Source organism: Cervus canadensis, chromosome 3 (assembly GCF_019320065.1).
Source record: "Cervus canadensis isolate Bull #8, Minnesota chromosome 3, ASM1932006v1, whole genome shotgun sequence".
In the NCBI taxonomy this organism is placed as follows: Eukaryota; Metazoa; Chordata; class Mammalia; order Artiodactyla; family Cervidae; genus Cervus; species Cervus canadensis.
The window spans coordinates 102897048-102922047 of NC_057388.1; the positions used below are offsets into that span (position 1 = coordinate 102897048).

The 25000-nt window shown below is 59.7% G+C and overlaps 2 protein-coding genes and 1 long non-coding RNA gene across 3 annotated transcripts in view; 1 reads left to right on the forward strand and 2 right to left on the reverse strand.

Moving 5' to 3' along the window:
* Positions 1-11899: 11899 nt before the first annotated feature.
* On the reverse strand, positions 11900-14576 carry LOC122438785. The gene is made up of 2 exons (XR_006268632.1): positions 14190-14576; positions 11900-12743 (listed from the first exon to the last, which is right to left on the reverse strand). It is a non-coding gene; the product is annotated as an uncharacterized LOC122438785 (long non-coding RNA).
* Positions 14577-20801: 6225 nt separating this feature from the next.
* LOC122437894 (collagen alpha-1(III) chain-like) lies at positions 20802-22829 on the reverse strand. The gene has a single exon (XM_043462370.1). It carries the CDS (start codon positions 22827-22829, stop codon positions 20802-20804), a length of 2028 nt encoding a protein of 675 aa, XP_043318305.1.
* A 233-nt stretch (positions 22830-23062) lies between these two features.
* The window catches only part of LOC122437895 (basic salivary proline-rich protein 4-like), a 5441-nt gene continuing 3503 nt past the window's right edge, over positions 23063-25000 (forward strand). The window contains exons 1-5 of the mRNA XM_043462372.1: positions 23063-23083; positions 23249-23413; positions 23692-23820; positions 24158-24300; positions 24423-24614. Of these exons, the coding sequence (XP_043318307.1) occupies positions 23063-23083; positions 23249-23413; positions 23692-23820; positions 24158-24300; positions 24423-24614 (650 nt within the window). The remainder of the gene's footprint in view (positions 23084-23248; positions 23414-23691; positions 23821-24157; positions 24301-24422; positions 24615-25000) is intronic.

The window sequence follows — 25000 nt, forward strand, 5'->3', positions numbered from 1 at the left end:
CACACACAGGGGTACCTTCAATATGAAGGGGTGTGTGTGTGTGTGTGTGTGTGTGTGTGTGTGTGCGCGCGTGCGTGCGTGCGTGCGTCTTTTGTTTGTCCTGTTGCTGTACGGGGCTTTTCCCAAAAGAGCCGTCGTCGGGGTCACAAAAGGTGTTTCTCCTGGTATGCTGAAAGGTGGTGACAGGGACCGGGGTGACGGCGAGGTATTTCTCGGCGCGGGTGCTCGCGCCGCCTGACATTGGCCTGCGGTCCCCCTCTGATGGGAGAGCATTCCGCTGCCCCGTGGGTGGGAAGTCAAGAATCTTTCTCCCTCCCGTCCCCTCTCCTCCCGTCCGTCCGGTCGTCGTACCTCACCCAGGGACTTTCTGCAGAAGTGTTGTCGCGTCCCGTTCTCCTGTCCGCGTCGGTAACTGAGCGTAGAAATGCGCACTAGGACGGACCCTGTCTGGCAATGAGTCCCCGCCGGTCGCCCCCGGAGCTCCCGTGCTGCGGCCGCCGGCTCTCTCGACAGCTGCCTGTCAGTTGCTCTTTTAGATGGTCCGGCGGGGGGCGGTCCGCCGGGCCGCCCGCCCCAACTCTTGAATGAATGCCCTCGGGCTGTGGAAGGAGGCTGCGTGGGAGGGGCACCTTGGGCCAGAGGTCACGGGGGAGGGTGGACGGCTAGCCAGTTCAAGAAACTTGCTTGATTGGGAGAGCAGGTGTTTGGACTCAAGTGGAATGGGCTTTTCCTCCTTTTTGGCCTTGTCACTTGGCATGGGGGGGATCTCCCTTCTCCCGCCAAGAGTTTCAAACAAAGACACGAGAGATCACCCGGATCCACGCACTCCGGTCAGGTTCAGAGCCAGAACGGCAAGGATCGAAGCTCTCCTGGTGACACCCAACCGCCTGCCCGCCAACTCGGAACACACTCCCCGGTCTGCCTGCCAAAGACAAGTGGCTGGATGGTGTTTGAGGGGAGGGTGGCAGATTCACGTTTCATGGGAGTGGTCTTGATCAACGGAGGTGATGAGCTCAGAAAAACACAAGCCCAGCCAAATGTTCAGGAGGGTGTCCATGCGTGTTGGTTGTTTTTGGCCTGACTCTGTGTCCCTGACCGCACCACCCAAAGGCACGCATCCCCGATTCTGTCTGTGTGTGTGTGTGTCTGTCTGTCTGTCTGTCTGTCTGTCTGTCTGTCTCTCTCTCTCTCTCTCTCTCTCTCTCTCTCTCTCTCTCTCTCTCTCTCTCTCTCTCTCTCTCTCTCTCTCTCTCTCTCTCTCTCTCTCTCTCTCTGACTGTGTTGTCCTTTGCATGACTGTGTGTGTGTCTGCCCCCGCGCGCCCCACACACACACACCTGGCACCCGTACACAACACACACACACGCCCCCGCACACCACACAAGCAACACATTGTGCACACCACAGACACACCCCACGCGTGACCCCCACACACAGCGGCCCCACACCACCCACGTCGCACACCACCCACCCCACCTCTCTCTGCTGTCCTTTCTGTGCGGCTAGGGGCAGAGTGTGGGGTGTGTGGGAGATATTCGTGGGGTGTCTGGGGTGTGCCTGTCACTGGTGCGGGTGGGAGGGGCCGTGGGCAGATACACACACACACACACACACACACACACACACACACCCTCTGACTGGGTTGTCCTTTGCCTGGGTGTGTCTCTGCCCGCCCCTTCTCGCACCCTCAGGCACACACCCACAGGCATACCCCACACACCCTGGCCCCCCCCACACACACACCAACCCCCCCCACACACACATACTCTCTGTGTTGTCCGTGGTGGGTGGGGGAGTGTGTGGCCGGGGCGTGAGCGAGTGGGGCGTGTGTGGCTATGCAGAGACACAGCCAGGCAAAGGACAACACAAGTAAGTGGTGCGTGCGTGAGTGTGTGTGTGTGTGTGGCTGTGTCTCTCTGCCCGCCCCGTCTCACTCGCACCACCCTGAGGCACACCCCCACACACCCCACACATACCCTCACACACCCCACCCCCACATACCACACACACACCCACAACACAGCACAGTGCCCCCACACACGCAACACCTGTGCATGCCACAGACACGCCACGCCACACCACACCACACCCACTGTGTGTGTGTGTGTGTGTGTGTGTGTGCTCCTGTTCCTCGTTTGCTTTCTCCTTCCCTTCCTCGTCGTCCCTCTGCCCCTCCCCTCCCTCCCTCCACCTTCACAGGACAGGAGTGCCTTTAGATGAGTTAATACACCCTTGACATGATTTCTACAGTCTGACCTGTCCCTCGCTGCAGACGAGCAAACCGACAACAACTGAAAGCAATGGTGTTTGCCACTTGGGGCATACCTTCCACAGGCTCCAGTGATTGACACGCCACCCACTTCCCCGAGCCAATCCTAGGAGCCTTCACCCAAGGCTCTTGCAGACATTCTTCACATCTGTCAGTCCTTCCAAGTCACCCGCCATCATCAGGCGAGGTGTAGAGAACCGATGGAAAAACTGGAGGAATGACTTCTTCCATGGGGTGGGAGGAAATGAGGAAGGAGTAGGATGCTAAAGGTGGGATGCCTGGCTTCTTGACGAAGCGAGGATCGATCGGGGTGGGGGTGGGAAGAGGGGCAGGACTGTCAACTTAGGAGGTCCGGTTAACACGTTGCACATATAAATGGTACATCAAGACAATCAAACAAGCACCCCATCAAAGTGCTTACAGGGCAGGTAGTAAAAAAAAAAAAAAAACAAAACAAAAAAAAAAACACAAAAAACAAGCACCCCACTATGCAGCCCAGGAGAGTGTAGACTTATGACTTTGCATTAACCTCTAAGGGGAAAGAATCTGAAAACCTGACGCGACGAACACGACTTTGTAAACCCACTCGATACTTCATTGCTGCCATAAGGGTGGTGTCATTTGCATATCTCAGGGGATTGGTACTTCTCCGGGCAACCTCGATTCCAGCTTGTGCTTCATCCCACCCAGCGTTTCTCATGATGTGTACTCACTCAGCATGTAAGCTGGATAAGCAGGGTGACAACATATACAGCCTTGATGGACTCCTTTCCCTATTTGGAACCACTCTGTTGTGTTCCATGTCTACTTGTGACCTGCAGAAATACCGGGGTTTTGTTTGTTTGTGTTTTGTTTTGTTTTGTTTTTTTAATTCCCTAACCTGAATGAAACAGCAAGAGAGACAGAGAGAAGAGGGAGGGGGAGGGGGAGGGGGAGGGGGAGGGGGAGGGGGAGGGGGAGGGGGACGGGGAGGGGGACGGGGAGCGGGTGGGCTAAGTAAGTAAATAAATAAATATAAATAAATAAATAAGAAAAGGACCCTACCGTTCACTCTGTTGCTTTCCACACACAAAGCAAAAACAGAGGACCCAAAGGACACAATGTTTACAATGTGAATTTTGAAAGAGGGACATCCCCTTTGGTCACTTCATACACTACCCCTATCAGCAGGATGCAATCGTTTCTGTTTTTCCCTCTACCTGGTCCTTCCAGACTTCAGAAGCTCTCAGCGAGGGTTCTTATCGCCTTGGCGATAGGGTGATTTTTTCCACACGTTCCTTAGGGGCCCGGAGGATGTTTCCGTGAAGCGGGGGATACACACTTCTGGATAGGAGAGTCCTGTGCTACGTGTGGTTTGTTCTTTTCTTTGCGTGTGGCTCTTCACCCGAGAGGGGGACTGGGTCCTGAAGTTTTCCGAGTGGCCTCCGATATCTGGGGGCAACCCTCTCTGGGGGGAAACATGTCCCATGTTCTCTTGCCCTGCTGACGGAGAACTCAAAAGGCCCTGTGCCTGAAGCCCTGCGGATGGAAGCTAGAGGACTTGGTGAACATTTCTGACAGAGCTTCCCCGCTGGCTCACACAGTCTAGAGTCTGCGTGCCATGTCTCTGACTGCCTGCACCCACAGGCGCACCCCACACACCCATGCTGCACACACACACGGCCCCACGTGGCACCCGTACCCAGCACACACACACACACCACACATCCCCACACACGCAACACACCTGTGCACACCACAGACACACCCCACGTATACCCACAGACACCACACGCGTACCCGCACACACCACACACACACCCTCCCCCCACACACCACACACACCGGCCTCACACCACCCACTCACCCACCCACTCACTCACTCACTCACTCACTCACTCAGTCACTCACTCCCTCCCTCCCTCTGACTGTGTTGTCCTTTCTGTGTGGGGGTGGGCCTGCGGGGGGGGGGGGGCGGTGTGTGTGTGTGTGTGGGGGTAGGCGTGGGGTGTGTGGGAAGTTCCTGTCGCTGGTTCGGGCGTGAGGTGCCGTGGGCAGATACACACACACACACACACACACGCACACACACACACACACACACACACTCTGGGTTGTCCTTTGCCTGGCTGTGTCTCTGCCCGCCCCCTCTCAAATTCGCACCACTGACAGGCACACCCCACACACACCACACACACAACACCTGCGCACGCCACACAGACACACCACACCACACACACACACACACACACGCTGTGTTGTCCTCTGCCTGGCTGTGTCTCTCTGCCCGCCCTCTCTCACACTCGCACCACCCTGAGGCACACACCACACGCATCCCCACACCCCCTGCTCCCCCCCCCCCGCCCCCACACACACTCTGTGTTGTCCTTTGCGTGTGTGGTGTGGGGCGCGGGTGTGGGGGGGATTGTGGTGGGGGGGGTGTGGGTGCGGGGAGTGCGGGGTGAGTGTGGGTGCGGGGAGCGCGGGGTGTGTGGGTATGCGTGGGATGTGCCTCCGGGTGTTGCGAGTGTGAGAGCGGGCGGGCAGAGGGACACAGCCAGACACACACCCATGCACACACTCTGTGTTGTTCTTTGCCTGGCTGTGTCTCTCTGCCCGCCCCCTCTCACACTCGCACCACCCGGAGGCACACCCCACACACCCCACGCATATCCACACACACTACGCCCCCACACACCACACACAACACACTCCCCCCCACACACCACACACGCAACACCTGCGCATGCCACAGACACACCACACCACACCACACACACACACACACACACTGTGTGTGTGTTCGTGTTCGTGTTCCTCGCTTTCTCCTTCCCTTCCTCATTGTCCCTCTGCCCCTCCCGCCCCTCCCTCCACCTTCACAGGACAGGAGTGCCTTTAAGATGAGCCTGCCTGTTGTTAATACACCCTTGACATGAAGATTTCTACACTCTGACCTGTCACGCCTGTAACCTGGGGGGTGGTCAAACCTCCTTGGTACGCTAGGTATATAGCTTTCTCCGTGGAAGGTGGAAGCCTTCCTTCCGTCCCTCGCTGCAGACGAGCAAACCGACAACAACTGAAAGCAACGGTGTTTGCCACTTGGGGCATACCTTCCACAGTCTCTAGTGATTGACACGCCACCCACTTCCCCGAGCCAATCCTAGGAGCCTTCACCCAAGGCTCTTGCAGACATTCTTCACATCTGTCAGTCCTTCCAAGTCACCCGCCATCATCAGGCGAGGTGTAGAGAACCGATGGAAAAACTGGAGGAATGACTTCTTCCATGGGGTGGGAGGAAATGAGGAAGGAGTAGGATGCTAAAGGTGGGATGCCTGACTTCTTGACGAAGCGAGGATCGATCGGGGGGGGGGGGGCAGGACTGTGAACTCAGGAGGTCCGGTTGAACACGTGCACATATAAATGGTACATCAAGACAATCAACAAGCACCCCATCAAAGTACTTACAGGGCAGGTAGTAAAACAAACAAACAAACAAACAAAACACACACACACACACACACAAAAACAAGCACCCCACTATGCAGCCCAGGAGAGTGTAGACTTATGACTTTACATTAACCTCTAAGGGAAAAGAATCTGAAAACCTGACGCGACGAACACGACTTTGTAAACCCACTCGATACTTCATTGCTGCCATAAGGGTGGTGTCATTTGCATATCTCAGGGGATTGGTACTTCTCCGGGCAACCTCGATTCCAGCTTGTGCTTCATCCCACCCAGCGTTTCTCATGATGTGTACTCACTCAGCATGTAAGCTGGATAAGCAGGGTGACAACATATACAGCCTTGATGGACTCCTTTCCCTATTTGGAACCACTCTGTTGTGTTCCATGTCTACTTGTGACCTGCAGAAATACCGGGGTTTTGTTTGTTTGTGTTTTGTTTTGTTTTGTTTTTTTAATTCCCTAACCTGAATGAAACAGCAAGAGAGACAGAGAGAAGAGGGAGGGGGAGGGGGAGGGGGACGGGGAGGGGGACGGGGAGCGGGTGGGCTAAGTAAGTAAATAAATAAATATAAATAAATAAATAAGAAAAGGACCCTACCGTTCACTCTGTTGCTTTCCACACACAAAGCAAAAACAGAGGACCCAAAGGACACAATGTTTACAATGTGAATTTTGAAAGAGGGACATCCCCTTTGGTCACTTCATACACTACCCCTATCAGCAGGATGCAATCGTTTCTGTTTTTCCCTCTACCTGGTCCTTCCAGACTTCAGAAGCTCTCAGCGAGGGTTCTTATCGCCTTGGCGATAGGGTGATTTTTTCCACACGTTCCTTAGGGGCCCGGAGGATGTTTCCGTGAAGCGGGGGATACACACTTCTGGATAGGAGAGTCCTGTGCTACGTGTGGTTTGTTCTTTTCTTTGCGTGTGGCTCTTCACCCGAGAGGGGGACTGGGTCCTGAAGTTTTCCGAGTGGCCTCCGATATCTGGGGGCAACCCTCTCTGGGGGGAAACATGTCCCATGTTCTCTTGCCCTGCTGACGGAGAACTCAAAAGGCCCTGTGCCTGAAGCCCTGCGGATGGAAGCTAGAGGACTTGGTGAACATTTCTGACAGAGCTTCCCCGCTGGCTCACACAGTCTAGAGTCTGCGTGCCATGTCTCTGACTGCCTGCACCCACAGGCGCACCCCACACACCCATGCTGCACACACACACGGCCCCACGTGGCACCCGTACCCAGCACACACACACACACCACACATCCCCACACACGCAACACACCTGTGCACACCACAGACACACCCCACGTATACCCACAGACACCACACGCGTACCCGCACACACCACACACACACCCTCCCCCCACACACCACACACACCGGCCTCACACCACCCACTCACCCACCCACTCACTCACTCACTCACTCACTCACTCACTCAGTCACTCACTCCCTCCCTCCCTCTGACTGTGTTGTCCTTTCTGTGTGGGGGTGGGCCTGCGGGGGGTGGGGGGGGCGGTGTGTGTGTGTGTGTGGGGGTAGGCGTGGGGTGTGTGGGAAGTTCCTGTCGCTGGTTCGGGCGTGAGGTGCCGTGGGCAGATACACACACACACACACACACACACACACGCACACACACACACACACACACACTCTGGGTTGTCCTTTGCCTGGCTGTGTCTCTGCCCGCCCCCTCTCAAATTCGCACCACTGACAGGCACACCCCACACACACCACACACACAACACCTGCGCACGCCACACAGACACACCACACCACACACACACACACACACACGCTGTGTTGTCCTCTGCCTGGCTGTGTCTCTCTGCCCGCCCTCTCTCACACTCGCACCACCCTGAGGCACACACCACACGCATCCCCACACCCCCTGCTCCCCCCCCCCCGCCCCCACACACACTCTGTGTTGTCCTTTGCGTGTGTGGTGTGGGGCGCGGGTGTGGGGGGGATTGTGGTGGGGGGGGTGTGGGTGCGGGGAGTGCGGGGTGAGTGTGGGTGCGGGGAGCGCGGGGTGTGTGGGTATGCGTGGGATGTGCCTCCGGGTGGTTGCGAGTGTGAGAGCGGGCGGGCAGAGGGACACAGCCAGACACACACCCATGCACACACTCTGTGTTGTTCTTTGCCTGGCTGTGTCTCTCTGCCCGCCCCCTCTCACACTCGCACCACCCGGAGGCACACCCCACACACCCCACGCATATCCACACACACTACGCCCCCACACACCACACACAACACACTCCCCCCCACACACCACACACGCAACACCTGCGCATGCCACAGACACACCACACCACACCACACCACACACACACACACACTGTGTGTGTGTTCGTGTTCGTGTTCCTCGCTTTCTCCTTCCCTTCCTCATTGTCCCTCTGCCCCTCCCGCCCCTCCCTCCACCTTCACAGGACAGGAGTGCCTTTAAGATGAGCCTGCCTGTTGTTAATACACCCTTGACATGAAGATTTCTACACTCTGACCTGTCACGCCTGTAACCTGGGGGGTGGTCAAACCTCCTTGGTACGCTAGGTATATAGCTTTCTCCGTGGAAGGTGGAAGCCTTCCTTCCGTCCCTCGCTGCAGACGAGCAAACCGACAACAACTGAAAGCAACGGTGTTTGCCACTTGGGGCATACCTTCCACAGTCTCTAGTGATTGACACGCCACCCACTTCCCCGAGCCAATCCTAGGAGCCTTCACCCAAGGCTCTTGCAGACATTCTTCACATCTGTCAGTCCTTCCAAGTCACCCGCCATCATCAGGCGAGGTGTAGAGAACCGATGGAAAAACTGGAGGAATGACTTCTTCCATGGGGTGGGAGGAAATGAGGAAGGAGTAGGATGCTAAAGGTGGGATGCCTGACTTCTTGACGAAGCGAGGATCGATCGGGGGGGGGGGGGCAGGACTGTGAACTCAGGAGGTCCGGTTGAACACGTGCACATATAAATGGTACATCAAGACAATCAACAAGCACCCCATCAAAGTACTTACAGGGCAGGTAGTAAAACAAACAAACAAACAAACAAAACACACACACACACACACACAAAAACAAGCACCCCACTATGCAGCCCAGGAGAGTGTAGACTTATGACTTTACATTAACCTCTAAGGGAAAAGAATCTGAAAACCTGACGCGACGAACACGACTTTGTAAACCCACTCGATACTTCATTGCTGCCATAAGGGTGGTGTCATTTGCATATCTCAGGGGATTGGTACTTCTCCGGGCAACCTCGATTCCAGCTTGTGCTTCATCCCACCCAGCGTTTCTCATGATGTGTACTCACTCAGCATGTAAGCTGGATAAGCAGGGTGACAACATATACAGCCTTGATGGACTCCTTTCCCTATTTGGAACCACTCTGTTGTGTTCCATGTCTACTTCTAACTGTTGCTTCCTGACCTGCAGAAATACCGGGTTGTTGTTGTTGTTGTTTGTTTGTTTGCTTGCTTGCTTGCTTTGTTTTGTTTTGTTCTGTTTTTTAATTCCCTAACCTGAATGAAAAGCGAGAGAGACAGAGAGAAGACGGAGGGATGGGCGGGCGGGCTAAGTAAATAAATAAATAAAAATAAAATAAATAAGAAAAGGACCCTACCGTTCAATCTGTTGCTTTCCACACACAAAGCAAAAACAGAGGACCCAAAGGACACAATGTTTACAATGTGAATTTTGAAAGAGGGACATCCCCTTTGGTCACTTCATACACTACCCCTATCAGCAGAATGCAATCGTTTCTGTTTTTCCCTCTACCTGGTCCTTCCAGACTTCAGAAGCTCTCAGCGAGGGTTCTTATCGCCTTGGCGATAGAGTGATTTTTTTCCACACGTTCCTTAGGGGCCCGGAGGATGTTTCCGTGAAGCGGGGGATACACACTTCTGGATAGGAGAGTCCTGTGCTACGTGTGGTTTGTTCTTTTCTTTGCGTGTGGCTCTTCACCCGAGAGGGGGACTGGGTCCTGAAGTTTTCCGAGTGGCCTCCGATATCTGGGGGCAACCCTCTCTGGGGGGAAACATGTCCCATGTTCTCTTGCCCTGCTGACGGAGAACTCAAAAGGCCCTGTGCCTGAAGCCCTGCGGATGGAAGCTAGAGGACTTGGTGAACATTTCTGACAGAGCTTCCCCGCTGGCTCACACGGTCAAGAATCTGCCTGCGATGCAGGAGACCCGGGTTCCATCCCCGGGCCAGGAAGGTCTCCTGGAGAAGGACATGGCAACCCGCTCCAGTACCCAACTCTGACGTCTAGACATCTCCTTGACTGACTCCCCCTCCACCGACTGGTTTCGAATGAATCCACTCCAGGGATGAACCGGTGTGTTTCCTTGCTTTCCCTACAAGTGCCTCTGAGGAAAAAAATTACCTGATTGCTTGCACCCCAGGCCTGCTTTCCCGAACCTGTCTGTGGACCTCACAGCCTCCTGAGAGGAGATACGATAACTGTTTCACTGAATGGAGGATCTGTGCTCAGAAACTCTTTCCACGACATGGAGGCCCGTACTAACTAACCTATTTGGTCCTTCCCTCGTTCCTTCCTTCTTTCCTTCTGGATTTGTTGTTGTTGTTGTTGTTCCCCCCTTTCTCCCCCCCCCCCTTTTTTTTGGGGGGGGGGGACTTCTCTCTCAGGTCCATGCACACGCACACGCGCCGTTTCTCACGTACACGCGTACATGCATGCACTCACACACACAGTCACCAGTTCAGCTTTTCATGGGTTTCAGGGAAGTGTCAGAGGAGGGAACTGCTGGGGTCCGGAGCAGGCCGCCCACCCCACCCCACCCCACCCCACCCCACCCCACCTCACATGAACCTCCATGTCCTGTGGAGTGTTTTGGACTCAAGTGACTTAAGAACCAAGAACCGGCCAGCGCCAGAGGAACGCTCCGCCCCTCCCTCCTTCTCTGTCTCTCTGAAGGCAGGCAGGAATGAAAACCTCCTTCCACGGAGGAAGATGTCAAGTGATGATGGCTGCTTGGACGCACGTCCGTGATCCTCACATGCATGAGTGGGGTTTCCTGGGTTACGAAAAGGAAGAGACTTCTTTGGCCTGACACAAGGCGAAGTTTGTCCCTCAGCCTCCCGCCCCCCCCCCCAGCCCCCTTCCTCCGCGCGGTGCCCAAGGGGCAGCCTCAAGGTGGGGAAATGGAGAAATGGGGGTGGGGCGGATCACCATTCAATAGAGAGAAGCTCGAGGCAAAGTCAAAGGCTCTGACTTGACTGGAAAGCTTTCTGCATTTGAATGAAGCTATCTGACGAGGCCCTGCAGGGGGAGGGTGGGGGTGGGGCCCACAGACAATAGCCCCTGCCTGCCTGCCTGTCTGCCTGCCGGGCTGAGGAGGCCCTCTGGCGGCGGTGGCGGGGCCATGCCCCCGACTCCTGCAACTCGGTCCCCTCAAGGAAACTTCTGGGGTGACTCCCTTGTCCAGGGAGTCATCAAAGTTGGCCTGTTTCTGAAAAAGGCCCGAGTCACAGCTGTGACAGAGTCCCTGGATCTCTTCTTGACACATGGATTGACCTGCACCCTCCCATCCTGTCAGATCCTTTGGACACTCTCAAAGAGGTCTTTGGCCTGGGCCAGAAAACAAGCCAAGATAAACAAATACGTTTTTGTCTGTTTTTTTTTTTTTTTTGAACAGGGCGAAAACGATGCAGGGCCGTGGATCAGAGAGAAACTTGCTCCTCTCACACGCGTGAAGGCAGGAAGTTCTCAGCGGGAGAGAACCTGCCTTCACTTTTCACTTCTCAGGGGGACCTGGACCGGTCCCCTCGCCTCGCACGCCCCCAACCCCTAGCCCAGCTCTACACCACCACCACCACCACCACCACCACCACCACCACCACCACCACCACCCCCCCGTCTCGTCTCCCCAACGTCAGCCCCACTCCCACCCCCACCCTCCGGCCACCGAGGGGGCCCCGTGGAGGGGTGGCCATGGCCTTCTCAGCCCCTGTTCTGAGATGTCACTTGGGAAACCGCTCTAGGCCGAGATGCCAGATTGCTGCCCTGCTGCTTCGTGTCCGTCTCCATCAGCCATGCCCAAAAGGCACGTGAAATAATGGACAGCAAATAGTGCACCCAGAAAACACAGAATGATCCTCCTGAACACCGCACAGCCATTTTTCTGGATCCACATAGAGGTCGTTGATATCCCCGCTTGATGCATGAATAGTATTTACACAGACTCGATTTATTTTCGCTTTGATTGGGGGTGCCCTATCCAGAGAGATCACGCGGGTCCGAAAGCAAACCCAGAACAGAGCAGAACAGAACCAAAACCACAGCCAAGTCGAGGGAGTGCTGAACCAGAGGAGCTCACACAGCCTACGAGGTGTCCCAGATTGTGAAGGAGCGTTTGTGCTCACGTATCTATGTGGAGGTCTGAAGGGTCACTCGCCAGCGATGCAGATGTCATGCGAGTGGCCGGAGATGTTTCTCCATAGGATCTCTTGGGATGTCGCACGCAGGCAGGGTGCCTGGTGCAGGGGCACCCTGGGAGGTCCGATCCCCCGAAAAGTTGGCATGTGGGGCGCAGGCAAGCACACAACGTTTTCTTGCAGGGAGGGCCGAGCGAGGAGAATTCAGGGGTCCATACCTCCAAGCCCCCAGCTGCTGCTGCTGCTGCTGCTTCTTCTGCTTCTTCTTGTTTTTTTGTTTTTGTTTTTTTTTTTTTTCCTGCCCCAAGCTTCTTGAAAGGGTTCCACGTAGCATTCTGAAAGGTCAGGTGATGGAGGGACAGGGTTCGTGGTTGCAAACGTCTGGCTGTAGGAATTCTTTGTCTTTGGTGACTGTTCACCACGTGGGTCAGGTCATGAGGTTCCTATACCCCTTCCACGGGACAGATGTTCACTGGGGGAGTGGGAAGGGTCCACACTCCTGTTCCCACTGCTCCCCTCCGTGAACTGGAGTGCGAATCTAGATGGGCCTCTGACGACACACATCGCCGGGTTACATCACGCCGGTTTGGCCTTCGGTTCTCACAAACTGGCACTCTTGCTGCTTCTCGAAGTGTCCTAGAGAAGAAGACATCGGATTCCACATTAGATCAGCTTCTTTGACTAGCGAAGGCACAACAGCCACAACAAGCGGGATGGATAAACACAGAAGTTGGTTTCCTTCGGACTATGGAGCGTGCATGTGTGTGTGTGTGTGTGAGAGAGAGAGACAGACAGAGAGAGAGAGAGAGGCAGAGAGAGGCAGAGAGAGGCAGAGAGAGAGAGAGAGAGAGAGAGAGAGAGAGGCAGAGAGAGAGAGAGAGAGAGAGAGAGAGAGAGAGAGAGAGAGATGCCTTTGTGGTTCTAAGGCAAGCACTGAGGAGTTGAGACTTTCTTTAACGAACATATTTTCCTTCATTTCAGTCGTGATGGTCCAATGATTTGGATGACAACATTTCATGTTTCAGGGTAGATGATTTTAGAAGGCTGTGAAGGGACTTCCCTGCCTGGTGGCCCAGTGGTTAAGAATCCACCTGCCGATGAGGCAGGGGACAGGGTGTTTTCGATCGATCCCCGATCAGGGAAGATGCCACTGGGCTCCGGGCAGGTTCGATACAAACCTATAGAACGGACAATGCCAGGCAGGCGTGAAGGCGAGGGCAGACGGGGGACTCTGGACGAGGATGACTGACACTGACGTCTCCGTGTAGGTGGGTTGTGGCCGGCACACTCCTCTGGGGCAGGATGTTCCTAAGACCGTTGCGGGAGGAGCAGGGGACCTAAGGGAACTCTCTGTCCTCTCTGCTCCATTTTGCCCCCGGAACCCTAATCTGCTCAAAGAGAGGATTCAGCCTATGGAAAGACAAACTCACATGTGAGTGAACCTCCTTTCTAGTTCACTTGAATTCTGAAAGCGTGACGGTCAGATTCACTCAACTCTCTGGATGTCTGTTCTTCCTGAGATCCCGGCCTATTCACTGGAAGAACACATGGAGCCGGATGAGATCTCCCTCTGCACGGCGGCTCCAGTGTGCACACATTTCAATGGCTACGGCTTGTGGACATCGCACCGAGAGCCTAACCCCGGTGTTTCAGACGCCTGTTTCTACAATGGCTGAACAGTTCTAACTGCGGGAAGCCCAAAATTTGCCCCTGCCTGTTCGATCTGCAGGGACTCTGCAAAGAAAGAACACACGTGCCCGGTCTCATGACCGATCCCCTTTTTCGGAGCTAGCCTGGCGTGTGATCTGTTTTCCAGGCCATAGGCACGCACTGGCACTGGGGAGTTGTGTTCCCCCTCTCCCCCCCCCCCCCCGGCCTCCTCCTCCTCCTCTCTGCCCCCACCCTTCCCTTCCCTTCCCCCCACATGCACGCTCCCTCACCCCCACCCCCGCCCCGCCTGGGCCCGGCCCGTCCAGGTCTCCCCCACCCGTGGAAAAGGCCAGGAAGAAATGGTCCCAGAACGACGCAGCCGAGAAACAGTGGAAGTCCACTTGGATGCGGTTAGGAAACACCTGAGCATACCTAGGCCGACACTGCCACCGTGTGGGATGAGAGGCCAGTGAGAGGAGAAGCTCAAGAGTTCAGAGGAGGAGGAAGAGGAAGAGGAAGAGGAGCAGGAGGGAGGCAGGCGGCGGTGGGGGGAGGGGAGGGACAGGCTGAAGCTGTCTCAGGGCGATGACGTGGGTGAAAACGTCCCCCTTCAGAAGGGCGCTCCGAAGAGAGAGTTCCGGCGGGACCTTGAGAGCACACAGGGCTTCGTTTTGGAGGCTGACCTTAAAGCTGGGAGTGGGGGTGGGGGAGGGAATCATCCAGACATACGAAAGACACCAGGCCGGGAAGGCAAGACAGATTCTTTACAGAAGTGAATCGGATGCTTTTCTGTCAGTGTGTTCCATAATCAGACTATCATGGAAATCCATCCATCCATCCCATCCATCCATCCATCCATCCATCCACCCATCCATCCATCCATCCACCCACCCATCCACCCATCCATCCATCCATCCATCCATCCATCCATCCATCCATCCATCCATCCATCCATCCATCCACCCACCCACCCACCCACCCACCCACCCACCATCGTTTCGCTCCTTTTCTGTTCTCTACATTTTTAATGGCGAGTGAGTGAGAGAGTCTTTCAATGGTTTGGTAGGATTTTTGAATGTCATGTCGTAGGACCATGGTACTTTTCAGCCATGGATGAACGTGACGGCTTCTTTTTTCAGCTTCAGCTTTCAGGGTTATCCTGAACTGCCTCGCCAAGTGAGGCCTGTGTGTCCCTGTGTGCTGGAGGAAGGACACTTGTGCTATCCACATCTTCATCTTGGACTGGACAAAACCACCGTTGGGAATGTGTTCCTTGGCTTCGTTTCCTTTCCCTATGGCACTGACCTGACCGTCCTGTCCACTCTTTGGATCCTTTATCTCCCTCTCCCCCTCAAGGCACTTGGTCCTTTTCTTCCTCCTCCTCCTCCTGCTCCTGCTCCTGCTCCTCCTCCTCCTCCTCACCCTAGTTTCTCTCCCCCACCCCTCTCAGTCCCACTCTTCTCAAATTGACGTCTAACTGACTGACAACGTTTTCTTTTGCCTGCCTTCCTTCCTCCCTTCCTCCCTCCCTTCCTTCCTTCCTTCCTTCTTTCCTTGTTTTGGTTTTGTTCCTGTTGTTGTTCCCCCATTAATTTTCAGGTGTACAGACGATGTTTCAGTGTAGCGCAGGAAGGACACAGCGATCACCAGGATACATCTCGTGAGTGACTGTCCGTCACCACTTGGTGTCACGGCAGATGGCATTTGGTGTCATGACGTGCCCGTGACTCACTGATTTCATCCGTGGAAGGCTGCACCGCTTCGTCTGTCTCCGTCACCAGTGGCACTCACTCACTCTCTCCCCTTCCCCACCCACCCCCGCCACCGCGTCACCCCCTCCCTCCTCTGGCCACCACCCATGTGTTCCTTTATGGTATCTATGCGCCTGCTTCTGATTTGTTCTGTTCTGTTCACGGTGTATCCTTTGGTAGATTCTGCATGGAAACGACTGATCTGAGGTGCTTCATTTAGCATAATAGCCTTTCTAAAGATCTCTCCAAGTTCCTGCAGACTGTGAGATTTTATTCCCTTCTGGTGGTTGAGTCCCATTTGTCTGTGTGTGTGGGGGGTGGGTGGGTGGGTGGGTGTGGTGTGGTGTGGTGTGTGTGTGTGTGTGTGTGTGTGTGTGTGTGTCTGCATGCGCGTGCGCACACGCGCACCTGAATAGATACAGGTGTAGGCACACAGACAGAGAGTTCTATCATTCTGTTTGTACGGATGTCTACCTAGGTATAGGTGTCGATACCACACATACACACGCGCATATCTTCTTGGTCCCCGCCGTAGGCACTCCGTGGAGTTGCCGGGTTGGGTCGGATGGGGAATCTTTGGTGGAGTGTCCTGAGGGATCCCAGGACTCGTTTCCCTAGTGATGGGGTTTCTCTCTCTGTGAGGTGCCAGGTGATGAGCTCTGATATCTCTGAGTCCGTCAACACTTTTCTCAGCTGCAGGAAAGATGCATTCCATCGATCAGGAGCCACTGTCTTTTGATGTTTCAAACTTGCTGTCGCGATTGCGAGTCCAGCTCCTGGGCCTTTCCCCTCCAAGTTATCGTTGTCCAGATAAACGCCCCGGGGTGCTTCCGTGAGCCCGCCCCCACCCCCAGCTGCCCCAGCCCAGCCCAGCCCAGCCCAGCCCAGCCCCGCCATTGATTTGTCTTCTACCTTGTGCTTCTGAGTGTCTGTCTGTTCTACCTTTATTTTGAATGAAGGTGTCTGTTCGGGCCTCCTGCCGACTTCGCTCATCGGGGATTGTTTCTCTTTTGGAGGTTCAGTTGTCTGACGCCTATATGTATGCACACACGCGCGCACGTAGACATCAACACAGACACATGCGTATGTATGCACATAGGTACATGTACACTGACTAATACGTACGTGTATGCATGCATACGCGTGTGTGTGCATCTATGCACATCAATCTGTGTATATGCACTCTATACACACACTTGCAACTGTACATACGTATATGCGTGTATGTTTACTTACACATACATGTGTGTATATGTATACACATATACAGCCGTACGTCTGTGTGGACGTATATACGCTACATGTAGACGTCTAGGTATGTGTGCATATGTATGTACACACGTGTACATACACGTGTGCATATACACAGGCGGATATGTGTGCATATGTAAGCATGCACGTACGTGTCCGCACATGCGTACACACACACACACACACCTGTGCGTATACATCACACGTACACACACATGTGCATCTATATGCGTTTACACGCCCGTGTTTATTTAAATGTAGGTGTGTATATCTATGTATAGGCACATATGAGCATGTGTATTCGTGCGCGTGCATATCCGTGTACGTATGTGTATAGATGCCTGTGCATACGTATATACACGCAAGCATACATGCACACTTTAAACGCCTAGGCATATACGTGCACGCACAGACACATGCGTGTACGTGAGCATGCATGCATGCCCTTCGTACGCGCTTGTTTATACGCATGTGTGCACACGTATATATAGATGCGAATATGTGTCCGTACACATATGTACATGCGTATATGCACATGTGCGCTCTCGCTCTCGCGCTCTCTCTCTCTCTCTCTCTCCCTCTTTCCCTCTCTCCCTCTCCCTTTCTCTCTCTCTCTCTCTCTCTCTCTCTCTCTCTCTCTCTCTCTCTCTCTCCCTCTCTCCCTCTCTCCCTCTCCCTCTCTCTTTCTCTCTCTCTCTCTCTCTCTCTCTCTCTCTGTCTCTCTCTGTCTCTCTCTGTCTCTCTCTCTCCCCCTCCCTCCCTCCCTCCCTCCCTCTCTCTGACTTTTAAGCTGCCAGAGCAGTTCTACGACTTGACTTTCCTGCCTGGTGGTTTTGTTTCATTTCGTTTCGGTTCTACTTCAAAAAGTTATGCATTCATTGACTTGGCTGTTGTCATGGAGTCCGGGGCTTATTTAGTGGATCCCTATTGACTCGGTCCTCCCCACCACGCCCCTCAACCCCACCCCCGCAGCCCTGCCACCCCAGACCGCCCGGCCGGCCGCCCGCCTTTCCGGTGTTTGTGGCCAGTGATCTTGAAATCCACGTTCTCCTGACCTCACGTGCACTTTGTTTGTTGTCTTTGGACTTGGTCACGGTCTCTACCCAGGTTGAGTTTTGTTTTCTCTTGTTGGGGGTCCGAGTGTCTCCTTCGTTTCCTTTCTTGCTCCTGGGTTTGCGTGTCTGTGTCTGTGTCTGCTTTCCAAAGTCCTGCTTTGTTCTCCGAGCAGCGCTTGCCTGGTTGGGTTCACTTTGCCGGTCGGTCCCTTCCTCCCTCCCTCCCTCCCTCCTCCCCTCCCCTCCCCTCCCTCCCTCCCTCCCTCCCTCCCTCTCTCCCTCCCTCTTTTGGGGGGAGGGGGTCCGGGGGAGCCCGGGATGTCACTGGTGCCCCCCTCTCGGCCCCCGAGCCCCCGCCGCCGGCGTCTCCGTGGAATGTCCCCCCACCACCCTGGAATCGCGTGGGGGGAGCGCGTCTCCTTCGGGGCAGCCTCCTGAGGAGATAGTTCCCAGCTCCTCTCCCTTCCTCTGCGGCCGGGGTCGCGTCGCGTCGCGGGGCTCGGAGGCGGAGGAGGCTCCGGCCCGAGCTCGGGCGTTTGGGCGGCCGGCGCGGTGGCTCCTCGGCGGCCGGCGACAGCGACCCGTCCTCGGGACGGTCGAGCCGGTTGTCAGGAGCCACCTGGCGGCCGCTTTTATATTGTCCCTCCCCTCCGGAGCTTCGGCGAGACCTTCAGGAGGATTGTGACTCAGCCGCCGGGCCCGGGGCAGTGCTCTCAGAGACGGGCTATGCTGGCGGTGACAGTCCCGGTGACACCGAGGCCTAGGGACGTCCTGCTGTCGCCGGAGATTGGTTCTCTAGGTTTCTGAGGAGGGTGACCGTCGCGGCGCTCCAGATCCGGGCTCTGGGTGGCCTGGCCGGGTCGACCAGCATCTCCCCGTGCCCCTCCGGCCGTGGAGACGGACCGGCCGGACCCTACCTGGGCCGGACCGCCGAGGTGGGCAGGGAGAGGGTCTTCCCTGCCCGGAGCGCCTGGACTCGGACTCGGCGGTCCTGCCTCCTCCCGGGTCGCCCTCAGGAGCGTTTGCTTCGCCCTCGGCCCCGCTCCGGAGGTGGGGACCGGCCCGGACGGTGGCGTGGAGGTCGGCGGAGGGCGCGGCTGGGTCCGGGCCCTCGGGTTCTCTCTGACCGAGGTGTTTTCCGCGTCGCACTCCGGAGGTGGGGACCCGCCCGCCGGAGTCGTGAGGGGTGACCCGGAGAGGACGGCCGGCGCGGGCGCGTGTGCGGTCCCCCGGTGGGGTCCGGTCGCCTGAGGCGTCTCCCGGCACGCATGCCTTTTCTTTTCTCCAAGTCCCGATAGGTCCGGAGACGTGGATGGACCGGGCCCTGCTTCCGCGGGTGGCCGGGGAGGGCGCGCTCGACCGTTCAGCGTGCCCTCGTGGGTCTCGGTCGTTGGACGCGACTTTTTCTCACCCCTCCCCAACTCCCTGAAGCCCGGTCAGTCAGGAGGTGGGTGGGGACCGGCTCGAGCCGTCCTGGGTGCCCTGTGTAGGACGGTCTGGGCCCCGGGCGTGGGCCCTGGTCGGGGCCCGCTCGTCTTGTTGGCGGCGCCCCGCTGACGGTTCTTTCTTCTTTTTTCTTTATGCACGTCGAAGTCAAATCCCCGTTCGGAGACTCGGACGGACCGGTACGCCTACCCGTGTGGGCGAAGCGGGGAGGGAGTCTCCGGCCAGCTCCCTCTCCCTTGGCGTCCGCGCCCCCACTTTTGCCACCACGCGGCCCCCTCTCCCCCCCCCCCCCCAAGTCGACCAGATGGCCCCCGAGAGCTCCAGGCCTGATGTTCATGGGGTAGTGCTGGGGACAGGTGGCCGGGTCAAGGTTCCGGGGTCCCTCCCTGCGAGTCATAGATGGGCCCCGCTGTCGTCTGCTGTCATTTTGTCGCCCAAAATAGGTCTTTTTTGCCACCAGGTAAGTGCTGACACGGTCTCCTTTGGTGTCTGCCGCCGAGGACTTTGGGTCTCTGGATGCACGCGGGGCTCCGGGCCTGTGGGCCGCCCGCTGGCGCCTGGTTCTGCCTTTGCCGCTGGAGCCGCCTGCCTGGGCCTGTGCGCCGGCTCCTGTGTGGCGTGTCTGGCCGACCCAGCTCGTGGTGCCGCGTCTGGGCGACCCGAGGGCGGTGGGGCGAGGCGGTGTGGGTCTTTGGCCCTGTGCTCCCCGCTGCGGGCACCCGGTGGCGGCTGGGACGACCCCTGCCCTGTAGGCCCCGTGCCACGTGTCAGCTGTTCTCCTCCTGGGGTCGTTGGCTGCTCTCGCCTGAGGTGTGAGGTTGTGGGCAGGCGGGGGGGAGGTTGTCGGCGAGGCTTAAAGCGGGCCCCTCCGGTGACTGTCCTCGCCTGTGCCTTCCCCCCCCCCCCCACACACACCTTGGCTCAACTGATTGATGTGGTGTGGTTGTGCTCTCCCGGGCCGGGCCTAAGCCGTGCCGGACGAGGGACGGGTGTTCCCAGTGAACGTGTCCGCTCTTCTCGGTCTGTCCACGGGGCCCCTCGCCTGTCTTTTCCCCCTTGCCCCTCGGGCAGGGTGAGGAAGGCAGGGGTTGGGGTGTGGCCTCCGGCCCTGACCTTCGGTCTCCCGTCCCCCGCCTTGGGGTGCCTAGTGGGGGCCGTTGGGCTTTGGACACAGCAGATGCGCTTGCTTCGCCTTCCTGGCGTGTGCCCCGCGAGCGGCCCTCCCTGCGGTGGGGAGGGCTGTGCCGCTGCCATGCCGCGTGCCCGTGCTTGGGTGTGTGAGCATGCCTCGTTGGACCCTCGGTGGTGCCCCTGGAGTGCTCCAGGTCGTCCCTCAGGTGCCCGAGGCCGAGTGGTGGTGTCGTTTTCCCTTAACCCTGTGTCCTCCTTGGGTCCCCGCCGCGGTGGTGTGCGTGTGTCCCATGGGGGGGGTCGAGACGGTAAGAGAAGCATTGTGTGCTCCCCTCGTCGTGGCGGCTGACGGATGAGGCCTTGCAGGGGGCCCTGACCGCGCACATGCTCCTGTGTGGTGGTCCGCTTACCTATGCCGCAGACCCCTCCCGCCCAGTTGAGTGGCGGCTCCTGGTGTGCCTCCGTGGGCCCGAAGGAGAGACGATCGGGTGAGGGACGGGTGCGCCCTCGGTGAGAAAGCCTTCTCTAGCGATCCGAGAGGGAGCCTTGGGGTACCGGACCCCCCAGCCGCTGCCCCTCCTGAGTGCGCAGTGGCCACTGTGGCGACTGCCAGAGCACGTGGGCAGAACCCCCCCCCCCGTGGGGAAGGGGGGTGATGGGTGCACCGGCCCCGCGGTGGGGCCGTGTGCTGCTTGTTGCCTACTGCGGCCCGCGCCTCCCCTCTCTGAGTTGGGGGAGGGTCCCGCTGGGCCCTGCCGGGTGTCCGGCGAGTGGGGAGCCGTGTGTGCTGTGTTGTGCGCAGCCGGCCCCGTGGTGTGAGCCCAGGGGGAAGGGGGGGGCGTTGGGGTGCGACTTGCCTGGTCGGCCCCGGCTCCCCCAGCCCTGCAGCCGTGGTGAGGAGGAGCCTGTCGTGCCCGCCCTCGCCCCTGAGCCGCAGCCGGTGGCGGTGTGGTGGGCCCGGTCGGGGCCGCCCTTGCTCGAGAGTGTGTCCCCAGGATGTTGAGCCTCGGGGTCAGGCTTAGACGGAAGACGGATCTGTTGAGGGAGGATGGATGGATGGATGGAGGAAGGTTGGGTGGACGGCACGCCGGCCCTGGCGGCGGGGCTGGGGTGTGGGGCCCGCTCCAGGGATGGCCAGGAACGGCCGGCGTCCCAGGCGTTGCGGGACCGCCCTCGTGTGTGGGTGGCGGTGGGATCCCGCGCTGGTTTCCCTGGTGGCCCGGCTGTGTCCTGGTGTTTTCTGGTCCCCGGGCGGCGCCCTCGCCCCCGTCCCGTGACCCCTGCTGCGCGTGCTTGCCGGCCCCTCCCCACCGCTGCCGGCCTTCCTCCTCGTCCCGCGCGTGCGACCGCCTGTGTCCCCTTCCACCCCCGCTCCCTGCGGTCTGGGACCGAGCCGGCCTCGCCTCACGTGGGTGTCGTCTCCCGGCCTCCGTCGGCCGGTGGCGTCCCCGGGTGGAGCAGTGCCCTCGGAGCCCTGAGAGGGAGGCGGGGCAGGGGGGGAGCCTTGGCGCGCACAGCAGGGTTGCCCGTGTGAGGGCTGGGGGGGCCGCTGGTACGCGGCGGGAGAGCGTTCTCCCGGGCTGGCTGCGGCTCCGGGTGTAGGATTGGCGGTGGGCGTGGGGCCCCGTGAGGGGTGCGCCCCCTCCCCCCCGCGGGGGGGGGGGGTGGCCGGAGAGGCCAGTCTGTCGTTCTGGGTGTGCCTCGGGACCGCCCCTGTGCTGGGAGGCCTCTGGCGGTGAGATCCCGCGGTGCGCCCTGGCGGCTGACTCGCTTCCCCCGGGTCGTTTCGAGCCATCCCCCTCGCGGTGGCGCGCGGCCACCCCCGCCTCCACCGCCGGTTCTGTGGCGTTGGTGTCACATGGCCGCACCCCGTCGGTGCCCCTCTCCGTCCGTCCGTCCGTCCGCCTCGGTCCGCTCCCCGTCTGCTGCTCCCCGGGGCCCGCGCCCTGGCGTGTCTCGCTTCCCCGGGCCTGCCGCGGCCCCGATCCGTTGCCCGCTTTGCCGCCGCCGCCGCCTGTCCGCCGACGTCGTCGCGGGCTGGGCGAGGGGGAGCGCCCGCGACCCCCCCCACCCCCCCACCAGCCCCCCCCCCGCCGCGCCCCCCGCTCCGATGCGCTCTCCCGAGCGCGGGTCGGGTCCCCGGTCTGCCTCCCGCGGGCCGGTCGCCACGTCCTCGCCGCCCGGCGTCCCCCGCCCCTCTGGGGTGGGCGGGACGGACGGGCGCTTGAGGGCGCGTCGGCCGGCCCCGGCGTGGCCCGGCCGGGGGTCCCCGGCCCGGCTCCCGGGGCCGCCGGGGCGGGCGGGCTCGCGACGGGGGGTGGGGGTGCGGAGGAGGAGGGGGACCCGCCGCGCCCCTCCCCTCGTTCCTCCACGCGGTGGCGGCCGGCGCGGCGCGCTGGGTCCCTCGTGGACCGAGGGTTGTGTGCGCGATCGGGCATCCTCGCCGCGGGTGTGGGGCCGGTGGGTCGGGTGGGCGCCTTCCCGACCACACCCCCTTCTCCCCGCTTCCTCGCCTCGCCGGGTCTTCTGGGCTCGCCCGCTGCCACAGCTCGCCCGCGTCTCGGGCCACCACCACCCCCCCTGCTCCCGGCACGCCCGGCTCCTCGTGCTCGCTCCCCTACCTGGTTGATCCTGCCAGTAGCATATGCTTGTCTCAAAGATTAAGCCATGCATGTCTAAGTACGCACGGCCGGTACAGTGAAACTGCGAATGGCTCATTAAATCAGTTATGGTTCCTTTGGTCGCTCGCGCCTCTCCTACTTGGATAACTGTGGTAATTCTAGAGCTAATACAGACCCGCCGCCGCGGTGACGACGACGGGGCCCCCCCGAGCCACCTTCCCCGCCGGCCTTCCCAGCCGTCCCGGAGCCGGTCGCGGCGCACCGCCGCGGTGGAAATGCGCCCGGCGGCGCCCGGTCGCCGGCCGGGGGGCGGTCCCCCGCCGACCCCACCCCCGGCCCCGCCCGCCCACCCCCGCGCCCCCCCCGCCGCCCACCTCCGCCCGGAGACGGAGGGACGAGCGGCGAGGGGCGGAGGGAGGGCGGGTGGAGGGGTCGGGAGGAACGGGGAGCGGGAAAGATCCGCCGGGCCGCCGGCACGGCCGGACCCGCCGCCGGGCTGAATCCTCCGGGCGGACTGCGCGGACCCCACCCGTTTACCTCTTAACGGTTTCACGCCCTCTTGAACTCTCTCTTCAAAGTTCTTTTCAACTTTCCCTTACGGTACTTGTTGACTATCGGTCTCGTGCCGGTATTTAGCCTTAGATGGAGTTTACCACCCGCTTTGGGCTGCATTCCCAAGCAACCCGACTCCGGGAAGACCCGGGCCCGGCGCGCCGGGGGCCGCTACCGGCCTCACACCGTCCACGGGCTGGGCCTCGATCAGAAGGACTTGGGCCCCCCACGAGCGGCGCCGGGGAGTGGGTCTTCCGTACGCCACATGTCCCGCGCCCACCGCGGGGCGGGGATTCGGCGCTGGGCTCTTCCCTGTTCACTCGCCGTTACTGAGGGAATCCTGGTTAGTTTCTTTTCCTCCGCTGACTAATATGCTTAAATTCGGCGGGTCGCCACGTCTGATCTGAGGTCGCGTCTCGGAGGGCGCGCGCACGCGCGCGCGGGGCGAGGGCGCCCGCGAGGAGGGTCCCGAGAAGGGGACACGGAAGAGGCCCGCGGCCGACCGCCCCGGGCCCCCCCCCCCTTCCCTTCCCCACACACACGCACACGCAGCACCCTAACCACGCGCCCCCCACACGTCGTCCCTCCCTCAGGGAGGCGGCGGCGGCGGCGGGCGGCGGCGGCGGGCAGCTGGCAGCGGGCGGCAGGCGGGCACAGAGAGGGAGACACCGAGGCGGGGCGGGGCGGGAGCACGAGCCGGCGGTCACGGGACGGACGGGGCGGGGGCGCCGGACAGGTGGACGGGGGGCAGGGCGGGTGGGGGGGTTGGGGCACGCGGAGACGCCGAAGCCCAGACGGGCGACGGACGCACCGCGCAACCCCCTCCCTTATCCCCTCCCGCCCCCACCGCCGCCACAGGCCGCGCCCTCGCGCAGCGGGGGCTCGAACCGCGGCACGGCCACAGCCCGGGGGGAGCGCGCGCAGCGGCGGGCAGACGCCGCGGCGTCCCGCGGGTCGCCGCCGGGGCACGCGTCCCCGGGGCGCGGACGCACCCACGGACTCGGCCTCGGGCGCGAGCCGCCCGTCCCGACGGGGCGAGAGCCACGGGGGGTGGGGCGGGGAGCGGGCACGGACCGCGGACGCGCGGCGGGGAAGGAAGGCACCGCAGAGGCAGGGGGGGCGGCGGGGCCGGCCGGGCGCCGGGAAGCACCGCCCGCCAAGGGCAGGACGGTGAACGACGGCGGACCGAAGACACGACCCCACACACCCCCACACCACCCCCGCGGGCCCCCCCCCCCCCGCCACGCGGCACGAGACCATCCCCAACACCCCCGACACCCCAAGGGCCAACACCACCCAAAGGCCGCTTGCGGCGCGAGGAAGCTCTCGAAGGGGGAGACGCCAACCACGGAGGCCCGGGGCCTCGGCGCGAGCTCAAATCCCCCCTTCTCTCCTCCCCACAGGCAGGGCCCCCCCCCCCCAGCCACGGAGGCGGG

Excerpts from the sequence above, each read along its gene's own strand:
- LOC122437894 (XM_043462370.1), bottom strand. The coding sequence starts at position 22,829 with ATGCCCGATCGCGCACACAACCCTCGGTCCACGAGGGACCCAGCGCGC.